Source organism: Equus przewalskii, chromosome 1, assembly GCF_037783145.1.
Source record: "Equus przewalskii isolate Varuska chromosome 1, EquPr2, whole genome shotgun sequence".
NCBI lineage: Eukaryota > Metazoa > Chordata > Mammalia > Perissodactyla > Equidae > Equus > Equus przewalskii.
The window spans coordinates 148,558,121-148,582,784 of record NC_091831.1 but is presented as its reverse complement, the minus strand read 5'-3'; the positions used below and the strand labels follow the sequence as shown (position 1 = coordinate 148,582,784).

Here is a 24,664-nt window from a genome sequence, read left to right as displayed (position 1 = left end):
GGCATAGCCAACCCAGCCAGGCCTGTAGTGGGATGGGGGGATGGTGCCAGGTCTCAGGCCCTGGAGCCTTTGCTCTGACTTGCCTGTGGGCTCAGTATGTTCTGAACAGAAAAGAAATAGCAAAGCTGAAAAAAAGCTGAGACTTTGCTGCAGAGCGCAGAGGCACCAACAGCCGGAATTAGAAGCTGTCGTTTAGGGAGCTGAAGGCTGACAGGAGATGGAGCCTGGCAGCCAGGGGGCAGGCAGGCCCTCCGCACGCCCCTCCTCTCCCACCTGCGGAGCCTCTCCCCCTACCGGCCCCAGGCTGGCAAAAGGGCTTCCTCCCAGAGGCGAGTCAGGTCTGCAGTCTGTCACCCTGTCTGCAGCTGCCCCCCCTTCCAGGTCCCCTCTTTCTTCAAGTGTCACCAGCCCCCTCACCCTGTCACGTTGCACCAGCTCAGCAGGGTTGGGCCTGGTGGCACGTGGCTGGGAGATCCAGAGAGCTGAGGTGGGGGAGGTGCAGGGGGCGGGGTGAGTCAGCAGGGGACTCTGGTATCTGAATCAGCAGTGGAATTGGAAAGGGGGTAGGGACCCTTTATGCAAAAGGTGAAACTGAGGCATGATGGGTGGATAGGGAACCTTGCCCCAGCCCCATAGATACGCAGCAGGAATGGAACCCAGGTGCCCTTCACCTGCCCCAGAGCCCTGAGGGAGGATATCATTTCCTCTGGCATCACCTGCAGCCAGAGATTAATTCAACTCCAGGGCCCAGAGACGATGCCATTTCCCCAGGGGCCACCTTGCCCTTTTTCCAGAGGACAGAAAGCAGGGAGCTGGGTATCTTGACCTGGCCTCAGGGGAATCCCCCAGCCTGCTTTGCAGAAGCCTCTCCAGGAGGCAGGATTGCATCCCCTTCCCCATTCCTGGCTTCCCAGCTCCAGACTGGGGGCTCAGAGACTCTGCCCAGCCTGGCTGAGGCGCAGGAAAGGCAGTCTCCTTCCCCTGATCAGTCATTGGCAAAAGCTGGGGGCTGCCCGGTGGGCCCTATTAGGCACGGGCTCTGGCTTAGGCCCCCATGCCCAGGTCAGGGAGTTCCTCTACCCTGGATCCTCATCCTTCCCTGGTTCTACCCCTGGGTTGGGGGGAAGATGAGGCTGCTGAGTGCCTAGCTGGACGGTTGAAGACAGGGCACTGCCCTGGGGTGGAGGTGTCTCACCCTCAGCTGTATCCAGCGTGTATGCAGGCTGGTCAATGACAGGCCTTACTCCTAGGAATGAGCACGTCCCCTAGCCTCACCCTGCAGCCAGGGACTGCTGGGTTCCCAGAGGTAGGCCCCCAGAGGGATGGGGGTGGTTCCTGTTTATTTTCCAAAGGCACAGGTGCTCACGGCTAATGGCATTTGCCATAAATGTCTGATGGGAAAACAACCTCTTCCCAGAATCAACCCCGCCCTGCCTCTCCCAAGCCAGTGCCTGTCCCCATTTGGGATTTGGAACCATGTCATAGGTGCAGAGAATGGCTGCCCAGAAGCCCCTCTACAGCAAGTGTTGGGGTCAACCATGACTGCCATAGGGGCCTGAGAATCTGACCACTCTGCGTGCCTAAAAGGGCCCAGGAAGCCTGAAGTTTTGTGACTCCCCAAGAGGGTGGGGGCCACCTTTGCATGAGTCTCTTCTGCTCCAGCCCAGAGGGTGGAGACTAGGAAGAGCTACATCTGGGTGGGGAGTGGAAAAGAGGGATGACATCATTTTCCAGTGGTTGTGGCATCAGGGCCACAGAAGGGGAAGTGAATCCTTGTTAAGCCCAGAGGCAGGGCCATTCCACTGGGCTCCGGAAGGGACCTCACCCCAGCGTTCAGCTCTCAAGGGTTTTCTCCCCCAGCCTGCTTCATTTCAGGGGCATTTCTTTGTAGAACAGAGGCCAGGCTTAGGCAGGAAATATCGGAACAGGATTCTTTAGTAGGAGTAAGATGGAGAAAAATAAATAAACCTTGTGAAGTCAGGAGAGAAAATGATGCTGACCTTGATGCGGGGGTACATACTAGGAAGTACCCCGTCCAAGCCTAGGAAAAGGGGTGAGCCAGGCTCTGGGTGGGAGAGTACCCAAAAGGCCATGCTTCTCCCCTCACCACCAGCCACAGCCCCAGTCATCTCATCAGCCTGAGGGCCAGACAGCTGAGGCAGCTTTTCCATGTCAGCCTCCCATCCCCCACAGGCAGGAGGCGAGGGAAGGGGCTTCAGCTGGGATCCTGGGAGCCACGGTCCCCATGGAGCCTGCAGGTAGTGGTAGGCTCCGTATCCAGGAGCTGACCATCTCTGGCAGGCCTGAGATGGGGCCTAGAAGCCTGGTGAGCCGCCACTTTATGGCAAGGGGGTTTGGAGTTTGGTCCTGCTTGAACTACAGGTGCTAGAATGGAGGTTCCAGGTGGCCAGGCCTAACCCTCCAGGTTTGGAAACTGAGTCCAGAGTGGGGCACCACTAGCTGCACACTAGGAAAGGCAGAACGGGGCCAGAACCCCATTTCCAGCCTCCCAGTCCATATTCATTTGCCCTCAAGCAATATGTGACACTGAATCAGAAGTGAAGGAGAAGGATGAGGAGCAGGGAGTCAGCTTGGAGAGGACCTCTAGGCCCCAGATGGACCCCTGCCCGGTCGTAGCTCCTTCCTGCCTCCTCCTTTAGCCCTGCTGTTGAGGAAGGGGCACCAGCATCCAAGGGACCCCAGCTTCCCACAGCCTTAGAGTACTGGGGCTTTCCTCCTGGGGGGATGGAGCCACGTCCCAGACACAGGAGAATGTCCTTGCAGAATGTCCCAGCAGGATGAGGGCATCAGAGGCGGCTCTCCTCGGTATCTGCCTCTGCTGTAAGTGGGTCCTGCTCACACAGCTCCCCGGAGGCCCCACAGGGCCTCTCAGGCTTGCCCTCTGCCTCTGAGGGGAAACAGGCCCTGAGGCAGCCTCTCACCGACTCCTTCATCTTGGCCTCCAGGCCCTTCATCCTGGTCTCGTACTCTGCCAGCGCCTCTTGCTGAAACTGCGGGGAGAGCAAGGACCACCGCCTGGCTCAGGAGGGGCCACCTGCCCACTCTCCCTCCCCTGGACAGTGGAACAAGGAGATGCCCGGTCTGTTCAGAGCTCCAGAAGACTAGGAGGCAGGGTGGGTAGTGGAGCCCAGCAGGGAGTCTCTGAGGAGATAGTGTGCCAACCAAGCAGGGATCTGCAGAGCTGCCTCATTTGAAAGGGCCTCAGGACCCCATGGGAACCAGAGCCTGTGACCCACTGGTGAGGGGTGAGTCCCCCTCCTGCAACCTTCAGACTGGCAGCTCCCTGGACCTGGGCCCCTTTACACCCTCGAGTTAGGCCAAGTCTGCTGGGGACCAGGGTAGAGTCCCTGTCACCTTCTTTTCCATCTCCCGGATCTGTTCCAGGCAGGCTGCCTGCTTCTCCTCCAGCTTCTCCTGGTCCCTCTCCAGGTTCTCTGACATCTGGGTGGGAGCAAGAGGCCAGGAATCAGGACAGCACAGACAGGTAGCCTGGGCGGGATTCCAGCTACAATCCCGGTTAACAAGCTCTAAGACTTTGGACAAATTCCTTAACCTTTGAGCAGCTTTTTTAAATTTGTGAAACGAGGCTAAGAGCACCCGGCTTGCTGGATTGGCAAGGATTACACAAGACGGTTCACATGCAGCACCTGGCTTAGCGCCTGCATAAGGTCAAAACGCAGTGGATGGCAGCTCTGTTACTGTTGTTAATAATCCCCAGGGGAGCTTCAGCTCTGTTCTCAGCAGGGCTTTCCTTCCTCTTCTGACTCCTTGGAGGCTCAGGAAGCCCCCTCACTCCCTCTTCCCCACCCACCCCAATCTCATCCTCCTCTAGCCAGCTAGCCCATATTGTTTCCATCCAGGGCAGCTGGCCAGAACAGACCCCTTTAGGCTGGCATCCCAACCACCGCCTAGGGGCTCCCCATCTCCTGCGCTGCCTCCTCCCATCCCTAGCTGCACTGGGATGCTCTGGCCAACGCATCTCCTAAGAGTAAGGTAAAGGCCTGGGGCCACCTCTTCTCTCCTATGGAGAGAGGGAGGGAGTGTGTGTGTGTGTTTGGGAAGGACACAGCCCTTACACACCTGCTTGATGACCTGCACCACCTCCTGGATGTGGGAGTTGTTAACCTCTCTCTTCAACCTGTTGGGGTGATCAGAGTTTCAGAGAGAACAGGAGACCCCTGGGAAGAGTTGGATGAGATGAAGACTCCTCAAGGCGTAGGCAAAATGAGAAATATGCTATCGGGGCAGGAGTCAGCCAGAGGGGTAGGCATGGGGACCCAAGGAGCATCTGAGGGGCCACTGAGCCCCGGGCCCTCTGATGGAAAGGATTCCTCTCTGAAACGCACTGTCCTTCAAGGCATGCATGGGAAAGCACAGGTGGGAAGCAGGTGTTCCAGGGTGTCACCTGCCTCTTTGCATGCTTGATTTTCTGTTAAATTCTCCTCTCTGCTCAGATAGTATTGGCATGTGTTTTGCCTAAGGAGGACACTCTGATCAGAGGTGACACAAGTGAGATTAACTTTCAAGAGCCAGGGGACAGGTGCATCTCTGGGAAGCAAGTCAGGATTCCCTTGTAGGGAGGCCCCTTCCTACTTGCAGCAGTTCCTGCTCAGTGCTGCAGCCCTGGGCCTCCCCTCTGGGGCTCACCTCTCCTGGGCCATCTTGTCCGTGGTGATCTTGATCATGGCCTGGATCCGTTCCAGCCTCCTGGCCTCCAGCTTTTTCTTCATCTCTTTGATGTCACTGCAGACAGAAAGGCATCAGGGCAATGTTTTGCTGAGCCTAAGCCCTCCCGGGAGATGAGAGAGTCAGGCGGGGGTGGGAGGCAGTCGTACATCTCTGAGGTCTCCTTGAGGGTCTTCAGCTCTGCCGCATGTTTCTCTCTGGCCAGCTCCATCATCTTGGCGATTTGCTGCGGGGAGAGGAAGGATGGGTTTAGAAGGCAGTCCTTGGTCGTGCGGGGGTGGGTTAGGGGATGGGTTAGGGGTTGGTTGCGTTGTGTTTCCTCCCCTCCCCCACCCTGGCACCTCAGCCACGTGCTGCTCTTTGCGCTTCAGGATGCAATCGTAGTGCTCCTCGCCCAGCTGCAGCAGCTCCAACTCCAGCCTGTCCCGCAGCTCTTGCACGTGCGCGTCCTCACCTTCGGGGCCCTCGCCCGGGGCGGCCCCGGTGGGCTCCTCTCCACCTGGCAGGCTCCTGAGGAAGCCACGGGGGACAGGCCCTGAGCCCTGGGCCGCCCGTGCCCCGGAGGGCCGAGCGCCGCCGCCGCCCTTACCTCTTCTTGCGGGAGCCCTTGCCCGGGCCGAGCCTGCGGCCCGTGCAGCCGCCCCCCGCGCCCGGCGACCCGAGCCCGGCCCGCTGCACCGCACCCCTCTGCAACAGCTCCTCCCAGCGCCGCACGCCGCGCCGCTCCAGCTCCCGAAGCTCCTTCTCGTGCCGCCGCTGCAGCTTCGCGAAGCCCTTCAGCTCCCGCAGCTCATCCAGGCTGACGGTCCGTGGCTCTGCGGGGGCCGAGGTGAGGCGTGCCACCGCCCAAGAGCTCCCAGGAGCCCTGGACTCGCCCCAGGCGCGTCCCCAAGATCCCTCGGGCTCAGCAGAACTTACCTGCAGCTTCTTTCGTGACCTCCTCCCTGGCCCTGGCCCCAGCTCCTGCAAGAGCCACAGGACGGGCTCTCAGGGGCCTGGGCGCCCCTTGGCTCTGCCGGGCTCCTCCTTGCCCCCTGGGGTGGCAGTAAGGGCCCCCGCAGCGCACTCTCCCAGCGCTGAGGCTTCAGATGCAGTTGTTCCCTCCCCTGGTCAAAGTCTTAGTTTTTTGAAAGAGCTGGGATGTGCCTATGGGTGCGGCCAGAGAGGTCGAGCCCCTTCCAATAGGTAGGAGGACCCAGCAGTGCATACCTGCTGACCCATTGCTCGTTAGGGCCAGTGCCCCGTTGACCTGGCTGGGAACTGGATTCGCAGGCAGGAAGGGCTTCTGTGCAGGGAGAGCGGGTTGGGAAGGTGGCTCCAACAGCTCTCTATCTCTGAGGCGGGGACTCCGCCCCCTCCCTCATCCTCCCACTTGAGGGCAAAGCTCCTGGGGGCCCCTAGCAAGGGACCAGGCAACACAGACCTCAGGCAGACCTCCCATGGCTTCCTTGAGCTTCACAGACTTCTTATCTTGGGCATTAAAGAACTTGATGGGATTGGCGAGGGCCACGGTGAGATCTGGGTGCACAGAGGCATCACGGGCCTGGTATGGAGATATACCTGGAAGCCTCCCCCACCCTCATCCCAGGATACCCTGTCCTCCCCACTTTGGAGGCTGGCTTGCGGAAGAGGGAGGGCAATGGACAGCCTGGGGCTCCCAGCATGCCAGGGGCCTCCTACCTGCCCAGGTGTCAGGTACATAGTCCTTCATCTCCAGGAAGACAAAGAGTGCAGGCATGGTGAGGGGCATGTTGCTCTCGCTGTGCAGGCATAGATGGTGGTATCCTGTTGGGCATGATGGGGTGGGCAGTAAGCCAGAGCCCGTTGCCTCCCAGCACTGCACAGGAGCAGCCCAGTACTCCAGACTTCTGGCTTCAGAGTCAGAGAGGCCAGATCTGAGTCTGGTCCTGCACCTGCCTGGCTGTGTGAACTTGGGCAGGTTACTTTAAATCTCTGAGACTTTCCTCAGTTGTGAAATGGGGAGAATAGTGTCTACCTCATGTGGTTATTGTTAGGATTAAGTGAGAATGTGTTATAAGCCCTTAACTCATTTTAAATGCCCAGTAAGTGTCAGCTACTTGGGAAACTGCCCCAGTAGTTCTAGGAAATTACAGACAATCTGTTAGGTGGGCCTCTGTCACCCACCCACCCCCGCCCCACCCCATCCGTTTCTTGTAGAGGTCCTACTCCTGCCACACTCCTTAGGGCTGATAACATAAGAGGGTTAGGTAAAGTCTCAGGGCCACCTCCCTAAAGCTGCCCTCCACCCCCCGCCCCCAGGACAGGCTCCTGATGCTGGCCTGCTGGGAAGAGCAAAGAAGGACCCCTATCCTTACCAGAATTCAGAGCATTGATGGGGATGATGCGGTGTCCAAGAAACTTGTTGCCTTCCTCCATCACAGCCACCCTGAGGGAGGCCAGCTCTGGCATCAAGATCTACGGAGAGTTCAGGACAAGACAAACTGGGGACGGGAGAGGGCGGCCACACTGCCCCCACCACCACCTCCGCCGGCTCCAGAAGTCTTAGGGTCAGTGTAAGAACATGACAGATGCTCCCAGATTTGGTGAGGACAGAGGGCACACGCGAGGCCACACACAGAGCCACCCTCACAGTTCAGGCCGTGGCTGGTCTCACACAGGGCAGAGGGCTGGATAAAGAGCCCAGGGCCTTGGGATCCTGGCGCAGATGGCCCTTGGGAGCTTCGCCAGTGAGTATCCAATGGAGGCAAAAGACCCCCATGATTCCATGGGACCCCGCACCCTGGTCTGGGAGTTCACATTTCTGCCTCTAGTCCCAACATAAACACGCATGCGCGCACACACATGCACACACAGACAAATCCTGCCCACCAAGTAAATTTCTGTCAACTTGGCTTTTGGACTCTTGAAACTCAGAGGGCACAGGGTGAGGGTGTGGAGAGGAGGGGGATCAAGGAAGTCCCTTTATTTCCTCTTTTCTATAAGTAGAAGCCAAGAAGTAGAGACAGACCCCAACCCCTACCCTGCCCTAGCCACCCCCCCAAACCTTCTCAAAGACAAAGGGCTCCTCCTTCCAGACAGGATTGATGGAGTTGGTACTGGGTGACAGCTTGGTGCGATAGCGCCTCTTGGGGTCCCCAGGAAGGCCAAACAGCTCCACTTCCACATAGGTGCGCACACTGCGTTCTGACAGGAACTGCCCAGAGATCACCTGAGGGTGGGGGCCCATGGGAGGCCAGCATCAGCTCCCCCACCCAGGCTCTCCCCAGCACCTGGGGCCTCCAGCTCCTCTAGCTGAAACACCCATTCTCGGGTACTGTGAAGAGCCTCATTCAGCTCTGGCCACTGAGGGCTACAGCTGAGCTCCGTGACCAGTGTGCTTCCAGCATTCAAGGAAGAGGTGTGGGCCTCCCCACCTCCCACCCAGGCAAGGAAGGAATAGCACCCTCCCCCAGGGCCTGGGGCTCCTGCTGCCCTACTCTGCCCACTCTTCTCCCCTCCCCCACCCCAACCTCAGCCCTTCCCCTTGGTTTCCATGGGGACCAAGAGGCAGCCTCCAGTGCTGAGGAGGAGGCAGTTTCCAAGGCAACTTGCTATGCACAAACTGGCTGGGGCTGAAGTTTTCAGAATATCGGGGGAGGGGGTTGGGAATGGAGGAATGGGGCCCTTGTGTCTTTCTCCTCAAGACCCCAGCCCTCCCGGCCACCTGTCCGCCTCAGGGCCTTGCCGTAATGGAAAGAGTGGTGGCCACCACCACGTCGATGCCATCCACAGAGAAAGGGTTGAACTGCTTGTCCTGCCGGCGCATGAACTCATGCTTGAGGAGGTAGCCACTCTGGCCATTGAACTCAAACAGCGCCATGTTCTGCTGCATGGGCAGGTCTGGGGGGGGCAAGGGCACTCAGTGAGCGAAGCCTGGCCCTGTGTCTGCACCCACTCTCTATTTCCACATTTCCCAGCCTTTCCTGTCTTGTGAATGGGGAGGTTGGGCAGACCGTGAGGATGAGGGTTGCTCATGTTCCTGCCTGGTTCCTTAGGGTGTCTCATCATTCAGGAAGAGTCCACGACCTGGAGTCAGCAGGAGCAAAGCACCACCAGACTTCAGGCTCATAGTGGGAGATGAGGCCAGTGGAGCAGGTGGTCCCACAGTCCCACTCAGGCACAGCAGCCAGAACCCATGCCAGCACCCTGACATCTTCACGTCCATACTCGTCTACATGCAATCCTATAGGCATGAGCTAATGCATTTATACCCCTAAACGCTCACAAACCTGCATGTGCTCCCAGAGCCTAAACAAACATCGGGACACCTTGGTCTGTTCTAAAGACCCCCACAGTGATGGAGTGAAGGTAGGAGGGCAGGGGGCAAGGGAAGGTTCTTAGAGGCCTGGGAGTGCCCTCACCCATCGTCTGGAAGTTGAGGGCGACCATCTGGCAACCAGCATTCCAGAACATCTGGGGCATGTAGTTGGAGGAGTCCATGCGGGTGCCCTTGGGGTAAATGCGGCTCATCTGGCGCTTGTTGTAGCTGCCCCAGAGTATAGGAGGTCGGCCGAGGCTGCATGCACCAGGAGGACCCAATAGCCCCCCTGCGAGCCTGTCCCCAGGCCTTCCCCATCTCTCCATCCCAACCAGGACCCCTGGCTATTGAGGCCTCAAGGATACTCCACAAACTGTACGGGGGCCTTGGAGAGCAGGTCATAAGCCTTGAGCTCTGTGAAGGAGGAGATGACATAACTTTGGTTCTTCTCTGTAGAGGAGAGAAAGGAGAAAGTGAGTCCATGTCAGGCTGGCCCCTCCCTCAGTCCTGCTGTCCCCTCTGGGACAGCTCCCTCCAGCACAAAGATCCCTCCAACCTAGCATTTCCACTGAGGCCTGAGGTTTAGGGGGGCCCACCCCAGCAGGGGGCGCATGCAGATCTATGTGGATAACTGTGCGCTGGGGGTAAAGGGTATATGTAGTGGATATGCACCGGGATGGGGTGTGTGCCACAGTCCTGGAGAGTGGGGGCACAGAGAGTGTGCAGAACCTGCTAGGAGGAGCCCAGGGGGTCAGGAACATGCTGTGATGTGCAGAGAGTGAAGTGGGCAAGCTATGACTGAACATGAGCAGGGGGCACGAGGTGAGAGATACACACCAAGGACAGTACATGCCATGGGTGGGCACAGGTCGGGGTGCAGGCTATGGGGCCAGGGATGAAGAGGCAACATTGCAGAGGTATACACTGTGCACAAGCATACACACAAAGAGGTGTTCATGTTGTGGACACACACAGAGGGTGAGAGGACTGCCCTGTGCGTATGCATGGAGAAGATGAAGGCAAACAGCATGGCAGCGCACAGAAAGGGAGGGGTACGAGGGAAAGATGTGCACTGGCTGGTTTCTCTGCCTTCCACCCCCTCCCAGGAGCTCTCATGCCCTGGGGCCGGGGCTTCTGAGCTTGGGAGTCACAGAACCTGCAGGAGGCTGCAGGAGCCCCAGGCCACCCAGGATGAGGTGGCCTGTCATAAGTGAACTGCCTGTCACGGACACATTCCAGAGCATTCTGCTTGGTGCCAAGTTCCTCAGTTCAGTGCCGGGAAACTGGGAGCCACTGCCACTTCAGTATGCCCTTTGCCTGACTCCTCTGCTGGGTATTTATAGACAGAGCCCTGAGTCCAAGGAAGGGGGAGACCGCCCCCCTTCTCCCACCCGTCAAGCTGCTCTGGTGTCAAGACACACTTCTTAAGGGCTTTCTCCTGAATCTAGCCTAACTTCTAGCTTACCCACACCCCCAGTCCTACCCCATGCTAACTCACGGGCAGAAAACTCAAAGGAAATGAACTTGGTAGGCTGGATATAATTGACAAGGCTGGACATCTCCTCGTAAGCTGTCACCTCTAGGCCCGCTGTACCCTAGGGAGGAGAAAGGAGGGTGGGGAAGAGGAGGACAGTACAGAGCCTAGGGATGTGGCCCCACACACCGCCCCCCACCCCGGGAAGCTCTACAGTGGAGACAGAAGGGCCTTGGGGCTGTCCCTACTCACCTCATCTGACTGCATCTTCTTCATCTCTTCTTCGTCCAGGCTTCCTGACTCTTCCTCCTCTTCCACCTCCTCCTCCAGCTCAGTCCCTTCCTCACCAGCCCACACTGCCACACACAGTGCTGTGAGCACTGGGGCAGGGGGGCCCCACACCAGCCCGGCTCCCTGGCACATCCCCTCCAGGTCCAGCCCCTCTCCCATTCCAGATGCCCCACTGCCATCCCCACTCTTCCCAGAATGACTCACCTGTGTCCTCACCCACAGGATCACTGGGTGGGGGGCTGCCCTCAGCCTCCCCATCCAGCTCCTTGCTGGGGTCTGCTGGGCCGGAAAACAGGTTTTTCTTGTTCTTGATGAGGATCTTGCCACGGAGATCCTCAGGGCTGGGCAGGGGGATGCCTGGTTTTAACTGTGGGAGAGGAGAGAGTGTCAGCACCATCTCCTCACCTTCACAGTGTAGCCTAAGTGCCTTCATACTAAACCACGCTCTATCTGCCCCCTGCCTGCTTCTCCAGCCTAGCCTCTCACCAACCTCCCCTTGTGCACTAAACCCCTGCCTGACCCAGCGTATCCCAGTTCCTCAGACAGTGATGTTCTCTCTCACCTATGCCACCTGCCTAGAACCCTTTCCCACTCTCACCAAGACAGATCCAGTTTCTCCCTCAGGTTTTGGCTTAGCCATCACTTCCTCCAGGAAGCCTTCCCTGATCCCCAAGACCAGATTAGGACTCTCCTCCCATAGCAACCACTGGTTGTAATGGTCTGGTTACTTGTCTGTCTCCCCACGAGGGGGTAAGCAACCTGAGGGCTGCGACTGCATCTTTGTCACTAATGTCCCCCTGCAGTCTAGCACAGTGCCGGACACGTGGCAGCTGGTAGGATCCCAGCCTCATGATCCTCCCAAATGAACCCCAGCATCCTCTGAGAATATCTGCCTCCTTAACCAGGCCTCCACCCTGCCCCAGGGTCCCAGCCCCAAGGCCCAGATGCTCCAGGGCAGAGTCTACTCACTGGGAACTTTTCCAGGGGCTCTGTGAGCAGCATGTCCCCAAACATCGTCCGGCAGTACTCAGCCATCTTGGCCTGTTGGCGAGGTCTGCAGGGAGCAGAAGTAGGGTGGGGCTCAGCAGCTCTGCTCCAACCCTTTGTCCATCCTTTTGTGCCCTCTGATGACCCAGATCAGGGGCCTAGGAGGTTGGGGAGGCAGGGACACAGGCAAGAGAGCCTGGGGTCCCACAGAGATTGTGTTGAGACATGGTAGAGAGCTGCAGGGCATGGCTGGAGGCTAGGGTAAGTTGGGGGGAGGGCAGCTGTGCAGGAGACGGGGACAGAGTAGAGAAGGTAGCTGAATGGGCCTGGATACGCACGAGTCCACGTGGTTTTCAAATGACAGGATGACAGGGTAGGCGGAGGTCTTAAAGGCACTTTCTGCAATAGCTTCAATTGCCTCCTGGAGGAGAAAGGCACTCAGTGTAGATGGGGTCAGGGCTCCAGGCTTCCCCTCCGCCAATGGCACCCTCCTCCACCCCCCAGTTTCAATACACACATACAGCTGGAGGGCCACTGTTGGCCCCCTGTCTCCTCTGGTCCTCTCTAGTCCCCACAATGGTCCAAGGCCTCCCAGCCATTCCTCCTTTCTAGTTTCACTCCCTACAGCCCCAGAAAGCTTGGGGCCCAGGCCCGTCCCTAGTGCCCCTGCCACCAGCCTCCACACACTGAGGCTCACCTTGAAATAGATGTCTGTGGTCATGGTGAAGCCATGGGTGATAATGGGCTCCTCGTCGGGGGTCTTCCCCTTCCAGCAGTCCAGCTCCACACAGCGGCAGCCAGCCAGCAGCACCTGGCGGTACATCTCAGCCGAGGAAAGGCCTGAGAACTGACCGGCTGAGGTCGAGGGAGGGGGCAGGTCAGCGGCTTCACGCAAGGGCAGTCAGCTCTTCCCACCCACTCCATCATAGTCTGTCCTCTTGGCAGCCCGCGGGCAACCCCAGTGGGAGATTCAAGGAACAGGAGCAGCCCCCATAAAAGGAGAGGTCAGCAATAGAGTTCTCAGGGCCCACCTGTCAGGTAGGTGTTGTGTGAGGAATTGATGAAGTAATGATTGAGTGGCTGTGTCATGTCATGGTGGAGCAGCAGCTTGTCCTGGACCAGCAAACTGTTCTCCGGCCCACAGAGAAACCACACCATGCCTTCAGGTGACAACTGGCCTGGGAGACAGGGGATTGCTGTCAGGGCCGCAGCCCAGCTGCTGGGGCAGGACAGGCCCGTGGAGGGTGAGGGGTTCCCTTCATCCTCACCCCTCTGCACGTTGATGCCACTGGGCTCATACTTGTCGATGAGGCCTTGCACCTGGTCAGGCCGAGCTGGCGGGAACAGCAAGGAGTTGAGGCGGGGATCCCGCTGTTTCTGGTTGATGAATTTGGCCAGGTGCTCCTTGGTCATGTAGGGTTTGGCCTTGGCATGGCTGCAGGCCAGAGAGAGGAGCACAGGCCTATATTCCCTGGGCTGGGGTTGGGGCTCAAACAACCCCCTTCTCCAGTGAAGCCACCTAATTGCCAGCATGGTGGATGGAAATTGCAGCCATGACCTTGTCCCCCTGCCCAGCCCAGCCCAAGAAGCTCACTAGGAAGTGAAGATCTCATCTATTTCTGGCCGAGGACAGAGGCTCATGAGGAAACTCTTGTAGACGGATTCCGGGAAGTCCTCAGGATTGATGGCGTCATTCTGGGGGGATAGAGAGTCACCCGAACACTCCTGCCATCACCTTCTCAGCGTTAAGAACCACAAACCAGGCCCAGCCCTGCACAAGGGGGCCTGGTCAGAGGGAGGGCCCAGGGAGAGCCTCAAGAACACCCCAAGCACCCACTTTTCACGGCCCTGGTTGCTGAGCAGAGAGCATGCTTAGCTGGTTTGCTTTGCCCCTGAATCCGGACAACAGCCAGTCTCTTGGCTGGGGCTGGATCATAACAAAGAATGACCAGAACCGGGAGAAAAGAGGTCAGAAGCAAATGGGGCTGCTTGCCAGAGCAGTGGGCTATCTTTTTCTTTTTTAAGTGGAGGATAAATTTTCAAAAAGAAGCATTTTGAATACAAACAATGCACCTAACAACAGAGCCCCAAGAAGCGTGAAGCAAAAACTGAAAAGATTGAAGAGAGAAATAGACAATTTAATAATAATAGTTGGAGACACCAAAAAGTACGGGGAACAAGAACAAAAAAGATAAATTGGAGTTCATCCAAATTAAAAACTGTCGTGCTTTGAAAGACACCATGAAGAAAGTGAAAAGACAACCCAAAGAATGAGAGAAAATATTTGCAAATCAGATATCCAATAAAGGATAACTTAACAGGAAAATGACAACCCAATTGAAAGATGGGCAATGGATTTGAATAGACATTTCTCCAAAGAACGTATGCAAATAACCAATGAGCACATGAAAAGATGCTCGATAACATTAGTTATTACAGAAATGCAAATCAGAACCATGAGATACTGCTTCACAGGATGATTAAAATAAGAAAAAGACAGACAATAACAAGTGTTGGTGAGAATATGGAGAAACTGGAACTCTCATACAATGCTGGTGGCATGGTAAATGGTGTAGTGACTTGGCAAAACAGTTTGGCAGGTCCTCAAAATGTTAAATGTAGAGTTACCATATGACCCAATGATTCCACCCCTAGGTATATACCCAAGAGAACTGAAAACATATGTCCAGACAAAATCGTGTACACGAATGTTCATAGCAGTGTTATTCACAACAGCCAAAAAGTGGAAACAACCCAAATGTCCATCAACTGACAAACAGATAAGCAAAATGTGGCATATCCACGCGATGGAATATTATTCAGCAATAAAAAGGAATTAAATACTGATACAAGCTATGACATGGATGAACCTTGAAAACATTATGCTAAGAGAATGAAGCCTGACATCAAAGATCATATATTGCATCGTTCCATTTACACAAAATGTCCAGAAGAGGCAAATCTATATAAATAGAAATAGAAAGTAGATTAGTGGCATTCAGGGATTCTGTGCCTTTGCATTCCATCCCAGAAGAAGCCACGGAATGTCTTCCAAGATCATACAGAAAGGCTGACATCTATCTTAGTTTGCAGCAGAGGGTCTCAGTGGGAGAGCTAGACAGGATCTCCCTAAGACTGGCTCTCGGACTTCTCAGCTGCAAGCAAAGGCTGGTCAGTGGCCCCTACTGGGACACAAGGAGAGCTGATAAACAAGGATGCTTAGCCAAGGTGGGAGCTCAGGAGCCAGGAGAAAAGGAGGGTGAATGTGTGCTGACAGCAGCAAGCAGTGCTGGCTGTAGGGCCCTCAGCAGGAGCCCATTCCCACCCTCTGTCCAACCCCATGCTTGCGTCCCCTGTGACTGACTGCACCAAGGGCTCGGCAGCAATGGAGAGCTGTGACAGTCGGGGAAGTATTCCTCCCGGGATTCAGGTGAACATGTGCTCAATGAGGTCTTAGTTTTATTTGTTTATAATGTTCCAAATTCCTACCAGGAGAAAAGACTCTGTGAGGTTCATGTGGTGCCCTACACAAAGGCACTGGCAGAGGGGGTCAGGGGGCTGAGATCCTCTCTCATGGCCAGGCATGAACCCTGGTCAGGGCTGCATCTGCCCAGAGGGCTCCTTTTTGTAATTCACATAAGGCATCTCATGGGGTGAGCCCGCATATAACTTGTAATAAAAAATTAATTAACTAAAAAGAAAGAAAAAATGTTTTCCGTGTCGTGCTGAAGTCTGTGTCCTGACAGCTTTCACCCTTGGTTCTGTTCCTCTCCCTCCCCCGCTGCAAAACTAGTCTCTGCAGCCTTCAGCTCCCTGCAGACTGCCTCCCGGTCTTGCCAGCCTTGCCTCACTCTTCCAGGCTGAAAACATCCACTTTCTTTTTTTTTCTTTAATTTTTTTTTTTGAGGAAGATTAACCCTGAGCTAACATCTGCCGCCAATCCTCCTCTTTTTTGCAGAGAAAGACTGGCCCTGAGCTAACATCCATGCCCATCTTCCTCTACTTTATATGTGGGACTCCTACCACAGTATGGCTTGACAAGCGGTGCATAGGACCGCGCCTGGGATTCAAACCTGCGAACCCTGGGCTACCAAAGCAGAACGTGCAAATTTAACTACTGCACCACCAGGCTTGCACCTGAAACCATCCACTTTCAACTTCCATTCCAAGGCTAGATGAGAAGGCACCCACCCCGCTGCTTGCCCTGGACACTGACCACTGCCCCACCACCACCAAGGGTAGGGGGTGCAGACCAACCTGCTCTGAACTCAGCACCTCGCCCCCCTTGTCCTGGTTCTGTCTCTGTGCCTGGTATCAGAAACCAGTGGCTCCAGGGTTAACTGGCATTTCGGGCTGTTGGCCGGGACTGTGCTGTCATTCCTGCCCTCCTCACCCTGCACCAGGCCTGGGTAAGTTGCCCTCTGGTTGTAGCCAGCTCAGGTGAGAAGGAGAATGCTGAGGTGGGCTGGGGACGGGGGAACCACTCACCTTGCCTTTTGGGAGGTGGCAGGCACTGAGGGCAGCTTCCACCCGCTTGCGGTCAGCAGGAAACATCTGGAAAAGACTGAAGGAGCAGAGAAAGGCACCAGACAAGGAGAGGGGTCAGGCCTGGAGAGGGAAGGCTCTGGGGAGCTGGAGAGAAGTGCGGGGAGGGAGTAGAGGAAACTCACTTCTTCACAGGAATCTTCCCTTCCAAGTTGAGCTGCATCTGGAGCTTGACCAGGCTGGTGGGTTAGAAAGCAGCCTGTCAACGCCCCAAGGCTGGCACCCTTAGCCCCACACGCTAGGGCCAGGGAGGCAGGCACTCACATCTTGTCCAGGAAGGTGCTGCGGGGGGCATTGGCCGTCAGCGGGTGCTTGACCAGAGCCAGTACATCTTCAGCCCAGTCCTGCAGGCCCCAAGAGCACAGCAGTCAGGCCCCTGACCGCGAAGGTGCCCCCACCACCCCGTGGCCCAGGCCTGTCTCTCAGGAAGACCAGGCTATCTCAGTGCCAAGCTCCAGGCCAGGCGCCCCCAGTGCGCACCTTGCCCACGTTCTCCTTGTAGGAGACGAAGTTGTGGAAGGTGAGGTCCACCATGTCGGGTCCGGACACCACAGTGAGTGTCTTCAGCAGGAAGTTATTGTCAGGAAAGTCCATGTTGAAGACATCCCGGAGCTTCTGGCTCTGCAGCAAGTGGTGACATGGTTAGGATCGGAGGTGTGCCCCCATCCCTGCCCACTGTGGCTCTCCCTGTCCCTCCCTCTCAGCTACTTGAACTGTGGCCCCCTGGGGCAGAATCCCATCCCCATCTTAACAGCCACAGGCCTCAGCACCTTCCTATCCCTGACTCCAGGGGCTGGGACGGTGAGGCAGAGGCCCATAGGAAGAGATTTACCAAGGCCATGGGGCCTGGGAGTCCTGCGTATTTGGTTTGCCATTTTTCATTTGAAGATAGATACTTAGCTCCCAGTGTCAGAAAATCCTACTTCCCATCAATGCCTTCCTGCAATTTTCCTACCAGCATTAGGCAAATATAGGCAAACCGATCAGGGAGTGTGGGGTACAAGCAAACCTCCCAGAAAGCCTGGGGTGCTCCAGGGGCAGGAGCTAGCTGTGCAACATCTCTGCTCGCTGTGCCCTAGGACTGAAGCCCCAGCAAGCCCGGGAGCAGCCCTGCCCCCTCCTTGGCCCAGGCAGCCTTCCCCTTGCTCCAGAGACCAGGCTCCCCACCCCTCTCACCCCCGCCCCGGAAGGGACTCCTGCTCCAGCCCCGTGGAGCTGGTGGCCATGCTGAGCCTGGGCTGCTACTGGGCCCACCTTGGGTATCTTGGCAAACTTCCCAAAGCGGGTGTCCCGGATGCTGGTGATATCCAGAAACTCCATCTCCTGGAGGGGAGGGAGGGATATGACACAAAAGTCAGGTCAGGAACGAAGAGCAGGGAGGAGGGGGCTTCCATACCCCCTCACGTCTTGGCCAACTGTCCTGTCTTGATGCCAAGACTGTGTGGGATCGCCCGGACCCCAACATTCCCCTCCCAACGATCAGGTTCTCCCTATGCATGGTGACCCTCCTCCCTTCCTCTCATCCGTTCCTTCCCTGGCCACTCAAGTTACCCCGGAGCTGCAACTGCGTCCTGCAGGCAGCCCTCCACCATCCGGGACTCTCCCCAGGCTCCACCTCCCTTCCTCCCGAGAACCAGCCTTCAGCAGCGGCTCTTTTTCCTTTCTCTCTCGCTCTCTCTCCAAGGCAGGCTAAGGCTGGAGCATCTGGGCCCGAGGCAGCCACGGTTGGAGTGACTGCATCCTCCCTTCCAAAGCAAATAGCCCCGCCCACAGGAGATCCCCCAGAGTCCCCCTTCCAAGTCATTCTATACTCCACGCCTCTACCCCCCTGCACCCCCACATAGTCAAGAGGTTGCTTTGACTCAATGGATCAGCAGGAGCTCAGGTTCCCAGTAGGTATGGCCGCCTCACCTTACTCTGATACGTCCAGTATAAGTAATAGCCCTTGGGATCCACGCGGAGGATAACCGGGGAGGCTGTTGTGGTTTCCTGCAGAGAGAAGGAGTCAGCTCCCAGCTCCGAGACTTCAGGCGAGGGTTTTGGAGCTCACCATCTCGCTAGGAGGTGGCAGCCCAGGTGGCCACAGGCATTTGCCTTTGTTCTCCAGAGCTAAGGGTTGGGCATAAACCTCTGAAGCTCTGAACAGGGGTGGAGAGGGGTAGAGGATTGGAGATGGCATTTCTGGAGTAGAAGAGGGTTTCCCCTCTAGACCCCAAACAGGGTCTTGGCCCAGACCTGCCCTGTGTTCAAGGGCCGCAACTCAGCCGAAGGGGTAGAATGTCTCTCCCCATGCTACCCCCGGGAGCCTCAACACAGTGAGAGCCAAGAGCCCAACTCCTGCGCCTGCGTCCAAGGCCCGGCACAATCCAGCTGCAACCTGGCTTCCCGCGTGCCTGGGCCTCCCCTCCGTGGACAGCCCCCACCCCGTCCATCGACTGTCCCATAGATGCTGTGTGTGGCCCCACCTCCAAGCCTAAGCAGCCACCCCTCCTCCACCTGAAATACCGTCAAGAAGCCTCACTTCTTCAGAAAAGCCTTTCCTGAAACATGCTGGGACAGTGGGGTGGGGGCTGGTTCTGAGACCCAGAAGCCCATCTGGGAAATCCCCCGGGGTTTGTGGATTCCCCGGAAAGGAGCCTGTCCTAGACCATGGGCTCTGTGCCCCGTGGTTGCTGAAGGAGCAAGTGAGGGATGAATGCACTCACCTCTAAGTTCCCACTCCACTCACAGAGCTCAGAGCTACCTTTTATTTTAACGGTCTTTGTATGAATCTATAACAAGATATTAAACCTGAAGTTTCCAAGAAGGCATGTCGTTGCTGCACACCAAACCAAACCACATGCAGAATTTACAAAGGAAATGGCCCCAAGAAAGGTCCTCCGAAGAGGGGTGGTTAGAGGTGGCATGAAGACAATGCTTGTGAGGAGGCTAATTTTGGAGAAAGCTGCGTGGTGAGCTCCGTTCGCTTCCCACCCCAGGGGAGGGCTGGCTGCCTGACCCCTCACCTGCAGCCTAGTGCGGGCTTTCAGCCGCCCTTGGAGAGCTTCAGCCACCCCTGCAGTTGTGGAGCATAGCAGTCTGGGTGTGACTCCTGCCCAGGAAACCAAGCAGGTGACAGACGGGCTGACTGTTGGAGGCTGAGACACCAGGGTGCTAGACGAGCCAGAAACCCCAGAGACTAGTGGGGCAATGGACACGTGAGTATTTGCTGGGGTCCTGAGTGGGCCTCTGGGAGAGAGGGGCAGAGAGTCCAAAGCCACAGGCAGCTGAAGGTGGTAACTGGATTCGCAGGAGCTGAAGAGGTAGTTGTGTGACCTCCTGACACAGAGATGGCAGGAGGACCCTAAGAAAGAGAGCCCTGGCTCAGGGGGAGAATCCTCAAAACTGTGCACCAGAGGAAGAATAAGCCTTAACCTTTGGCCAAGCCCAGAGTGTGTGAGCCGGTTTCTGAGAGCACCTGTTCAGTTTAGAACTTTCATACCCCTTTCCCAGCCTGCACCCCGTCCCTTGCAGGCCTTGGAGGAGGAGCAGGGAATCCACCACAGGCCTTTCCAGGGGGCCTGCAGCCCACTGGAGGCTGTTCCCAGAGGGAAGAGGGCAGAAGGTGTCATTCTAAATTAAGGTTGGAGTTGAATTACAGCTAGTTTCTGAAATAAGACTGGGTTTTGCGAGGAAAAATGACCATACGGTTGTCTGTTCCCCAAGAGCAAATGGAATGTCCTGTGACTGGCTGAGTTTCTTTCCACAGGCAGGAGGAGAGCTTCTCCCACCAAATGCATTGTAAGGCGCTGTGGGAGACAAAATGAAGCCCAGAGTTCATTATGTTCTGGGTATCATGCTTCTTCAATGTGGCTTGACATACCCAGGTCATCTGCCAACCAGGCCCGAGGTGGCCTGGGGCAGAGGCCCGTCTCACAGGTGAATGCGCCCTGTGATTAGGCCTGAGAGATTCCTACTCTTGGAAGTCAGGATCCAGGATCGGCGCAGGGTTCTGCCTTGGGGAGGGGAACGGGCAGCCAGGTATACAGGTGCTGGCTTGCAGAGAACGTCACAGAGCATGTCCCCACCCCTAATGACCCCCCGCCCAGTCAGGTTACACACACTTCCCAGAGGAACTGAGAGAGGCCACTTCACTTTTCATTCTGAGCCACTTCCCTCATTCCACAGGCTCCTGGGACGTGCCACCACCATACTGCACAACCACACCACTCCTAGGAAAGCAGAAAGCTCCTCACCAAAGCCCCCTCCCCATAGTCATGGCAACAAGATTACTCAATTTAGCTCAGCACCGAAGGGCCAGAGCCCCAGGCTGCCTTAATTCACAGACTGAGAGCCCTCTTCATCTCACCTGCCTGGAGCATGAGCCAGCCCTAAGGGCCCTCTCCCCTCCCCACCAGAGCCTTCCTGTTCCCCTCCTGGGACCAGCCAGAACTGACTCTCACAGTGCGCCAGCCGAGCAGCCTCCCCTCCCTGAAGGAGGAGCCCCATATGGTTCTCCTCACCAGCCCAAGAGAATCCCTGGCCCACAGCAACACAACATTTTTAGGGTCTGGGAGGACCAGAGTCTGGGAAGCAGGCCCCGTTTGGGAAGGAGCAGACAGAGCGGAGACAGACATCTAGGGCAAAGAAGTGACTTCCCCCTTCCCCTGCAGACAGGCAGACGTCAGGCAGCCAGGCTGAGAGCAGCTAGCAGAAGCAGAAGTCAGTCCATTCCCTCCCAGGCCCCTGGGAGCAGAAGCCATCAGTTCTCACTTGGGGTCCAGGACCCTGTAGTGGCTGCCCCACAGAAGCCCAAGAGGGAACAGGGCTTCCCTGGGCCAGGGCCAGGGCCAGATGGGGAAGGATGAAGGATTCCAGTCTGGGCATCCTGCTGGGGCAAGAGCAGGTGTCTGTGCTGGGTGTAGGGGCCTGGTACACCTCTGTTTCTGGCCCTGCCTCAGCTCTGGGGCGCACTTTCCTCCCACTAACGTTGAGACCCTAGAGCAGCAAACCCTGCTCTTCTTGGGGACTTTGGGGAGGACAGACCCAGACCCCAAAAAACATCCTCCTACGGCCACCCAGGCAGCTCACCCTCTTTTCACATCCAGACGCAGAGCCTTATCTCCCACAGCCCAGGGACAGGGACACATGCTGGGGGCACACATTCTCACCCCTAGGTTTGTTTATCCAGGCAGTTGTGACAGCTGCCTGGCCAAGCCATACCAGCGGCGCCTGGATCCTGGCAGACATAAACCAACCCACTCACCCTAGCAAAGCCCTTAGCAGTTCGGCCACCACCCCAGTTCCCCCGCAGCCCACGGCCCCGGCCCCACTCACATCGTCCCATTTGATGAAGCGCTCCCCTTGGCTTAGATAACTTTTCACCTTGCGGGGCAGCAGGACAGAGTTGAGCAGAGACATGGTACCAAGCGTCCCTCTTTGGAGAAGCTGCGCTGGCACAGGCTCGTAGGATGAGGGAAGGAAGGAGGGCAGGCAGGAGGGGAGCCAAGCTGGGCTCACATGGCACCCGCCCCAGTAGGTCCGGAAGTCTGGGTGCTCTTAGAGCCCACAGGTGGCAGTGGCTGGCTGCAGAGTTGAGTGCTTCGGCCAGAGGCCCATCTGCCTTTTAAATCAGCCTCCTCCCGCCTGCCTGCAGTGGGGGCTGTGGTCACTGCTCCTGTGTCTGCCCAGGCTGCCCTCCTTGAAGCCCCCGCCCTCACCCTGTGCCTCGTGCCTCAGCACTTCCTGCTCGGGGCTTCCTTCTCTGTGCTCTTCAGGACAGAGAGGCGGGTCATGCGGCCCGTCTCCTTGGAGCAGGGGCCTCTCGGTCCCAGGGGTAGTCCCGGTCAGATGCGGCTGGGGGACTGGAGAAGGAGCAATAGGGAGACCTGCTGGGGACACTGTTGCCCAGGCAGGGACTGAGGGGAGGGAGCAAGGAGCTCACCAGGGGAAGGGACCTCCATAGAGGTGGGGTCCAGAGCGCAGGGGTGTCTCCCAGAGGCTGGTGAGGCTGGGACCACCCTGGAGGTGGGAGCTGAGGGTGGGGCAGGGCCCAGCTGGGATTGAGTGTTTTGAATAAGCAAAGTTTGCTGAACACCCAGCTCCTCTTTCTCAATGCTTCCTCCCCATGAAAATGAGGTGCAAGTGAGGCAATCACGTCACTGCCGCACACTTAACTCTCTCCTGCTGGTCCTCTGCGCCTGGCCGAGGCCTGGAACCTCCACTGACCAGCCACCACTCCACACACAGCTGCCCTGAGCAACTCTTGGCCACCAGTCTCCACTGGACTCTCCTGCCAGGCTTCTCTCCTCTGCTCTGTGCCCAGGGCCTGGGATGACAATACTTAGGGCAAGAGGGCTGCTGGCACTCTCCCTCAGAGAGGCCTCAGCTCTAGGTGCCTGCTCAGGGTGCGTGGCCCCAACACTGCCTGGGGCCAGGGAGCTCAGTTCCAGCCCAGCTCAGCTAGCCCACTTCCTCTTGCCCAACCTGCCCCTCTTATCTCTCTTCTTAATCCAGCTGGGGGAGCAGGGAGCTCTGCCCACTACTTCCTTCCCCTCTCAGGGCCTGGCTTTCTGCCCCAGGTCCCCCCATGGGCCTTTGTGCTACCCGCTGTGGGACGACTGTGAGACCTTCACCCAGGCCCTGGAACTGCCTCTGCTGCCAGTCTGGGGGCCCGTGGGGGCCGGAGCTAAGGGGATTCCTAGCACGAGAATAACCCCCAGAAAAGCAATTCTAAGATCATTAGGGTGGAGCCTGGAGCAAGGCCTGCCTGAGCCTGGAAAACAGCTGGGGACTCCTCCATGCTGCCACGCCCTCTCTGCTCCCTCTGCTCCCTCCAGGCTCTGCTGTCTCTCACCTCTCCTCCCCCATCCCTCCAGCCTTGGGCCCCTCTGGGGGCCTCTGCAGTTCCGATTCCCTCCCTGGGATCAGGTTCCCTCTCTGTCTCTTTGAATGGATTTTGCAAGGGAAATCCCTGCGGACCCCGAAAGCCCCTGCACCTGTCACCTGCAGCTGCCCTGGTCCCTCCCTCTCGTCAGCCTCATCAGCCCGGGGAGGGGAAGGTACAGGCTTCTCATTTCACCCGATGGGGGTGCCACAAGGAAGGCAGGCATTTCAGTGCTCCTTAGTCTGGTCCTTTCAGTCTCCGGCTCTAAAGGTTGAGGCTCTGAATCCACAGAATAAAGCCTCACCCAAATTTACCCAGTGATGGCATCGCTGGGACCCAAGTCTTGAGACCCCCAACTGTAGCTTCAGTGGGGCCTGTACTCTCCTTCCCACATCCTGCAGAGCAATCCTCAGAATGCAGGAAATCCACCCCCTGGGGGAGCTGGGAAAAGCTTCAGGCAATGGGCTTTAAAAAAAAAAAATTCTGTTTTTAAAAATGTGAATTGACAAAGAAAAATACCGTATAAACAATGGTAGAGTGGATATGGAGAAAATCAGGAAGGTCACATGAAGACCAGGTATGCAAAACGGTGTCTGAGGGCTGAGCTGAGGGAAGGGCACCCCAGGCCGTCTGCCAATCTTACCCCCCAGGGCAGGAGGTAGAAGGGCGAGGGTGCCCCCTGCTGGGCTCACTGGATAGCACGTGTCTCCTGCGGAAAGGCTGGGGATCCCGGAAAAGCAGACCCTCAGGGCTGTCACTGGTGAGTCTGTCTCGGTTGTGATTGGCAGTCGTGTTTGCTGGTGGGTTTAGCATGGGTGAGCTGCAGTGAGAGCTTAACATTCGACACGGTGCTGCCTCCCAGGGAGTTCCTGGGGGCCTGGAGCCCTGGAGGCAGGACCCAAATACACTCAATCGCTTGGCAGCTTCGTGCGGGGACCTCGTACTTTGATTTCTCAGCCTGTTCATCAGGGAAGTTTACTGGTGGAAGTGGAACTCAGATCTTCCGGTAACCCAGTAACCAGCCAAACAGGAGAAGTCAGATTAGGTAGATTTCTTATCTGATGCTATGACTTTCCTGATGTTCAAGAGCTCCGAGGCCTGTTGTGCATCTTGGGCCAATGGCTAGCTTACTTTTGGAATGAAGATGGCTCAGTCGTTGCATCCTCTGGTGTCTGTTTCCTAGTCTGACACAGAGAGCCACACTCAGTACTCTGTGACCCTGGCCACTTACCAGCTGGTTTATCTTATGATATTTAACCTTCCTGTGCCTCAACTTTCTCACTTGTAAAACGGGGATAAGAACACCTCACAGGGATGTTGTAAGGATTTAATAATATACTGGATGTAAAGTATTAATACAGTGCCTGCACATGAGCTCAATAGTATTGATGTGGATTAAGGCTGCCCCAGGTAGAGAAGCCCAAGGTGACCTGGCCTACATGCCGAACTATATGACCTGGTGGATTTTTATGGTATGAATTGGGGCTGCCCCAGGGAGAGAAGCCCAGGGCATCCT

At 56.8% G+C, this 24,664-nt stretch overlaps 1 protein-coding gene across 4 annotated transcripts; it reads right to left on the bottom strand.

The window, feature by feature from the left end:
• Nucleotides 1-1,917: 1,917 nt before the first annotated feature.
• Nucleotides 1,918-22,022, bottom strand: PLCB2 (phospholipase C beta 2). Of its 4 annotated transcripts, none has more exons than XR_011541450.1 (32): nucleotides 21,600-22,022; nucleotides 18,195-18,272; nucleotides 17,538-17,606; nucleotides 16,764-16,904; nucleotides 16,548-16,627; nucleotides 16,409-16,462; nucleotides 16,227-16,302; nucleotides 13,333-13,433; nucleotides 13,007-13,173; nucleotides 12,770-12,916; nucleotides 12,436-12,593; nucleotides 12,077-12,159; nucleotides 11,721-11,805; nucleotides 10,956-11,118; nucleotides 10,713-10,816; nucleotides 10,485-10,581; nucleotides 9,352-9,436; nucleotides 9,090-9,214; nucleotides 8,414-8,568; nucleotides 7,733-7,897; nucleotides 7,044-7,143; nucleotides 6,388-6,492; nucleotides 6,131-6,225; nucleotides 5,917-5,992; nucleotides 5,626-5,670; nucleotides 5,297-5,522; nucleotides 5,049-5,217; nucleotides 4,857-4,933; nucleotides 4,669-4,764; nucleotides 4,102-4,199; nucleotides 3,376-3,462; nucleotides 1,918-3,011 (listed from the first exon to the last, which is right to left on the bottom strand). XR_011541450.1 is itself a non-coding variant. In XM_070625379.1 (32 exons), the coding sequence occupies exons 1-32, from the start codon at nucleotides 21,681-21,683 to the stop codon at nucleotides 2,808-2,810; spliced, it is 3,555 nt and encodes a 1,184-aa protein (XP_070481480.1). In that variant the 5' UTR covers nucleotides 21,684-22,022; the 3' UTR covers nucleotides 1,918-2,807. The 4 variants fall into 4 exon arrangements, 2 of the variants coding, with proteins under 2 accessions (XP_070481480.1, XP_070481495.1); XM_070625379.1 differs by having other exon boundaries at nucleotides 4,102-4,159; XM_070625394.1 differs by lacking the exons at nucleotides 1,918-3,011; nucleotides 3,376-3,462; nucleotides 4,102-4,199; ... (4 more) ...; nucleotides 5,626-5,670; nucleotides 5,917-5,992 and having other exon boundaries at nucleotides 6,131-6,250.
• Nucleotides 22,023-24,664: the final 2,642 nt, after the last annotated feature.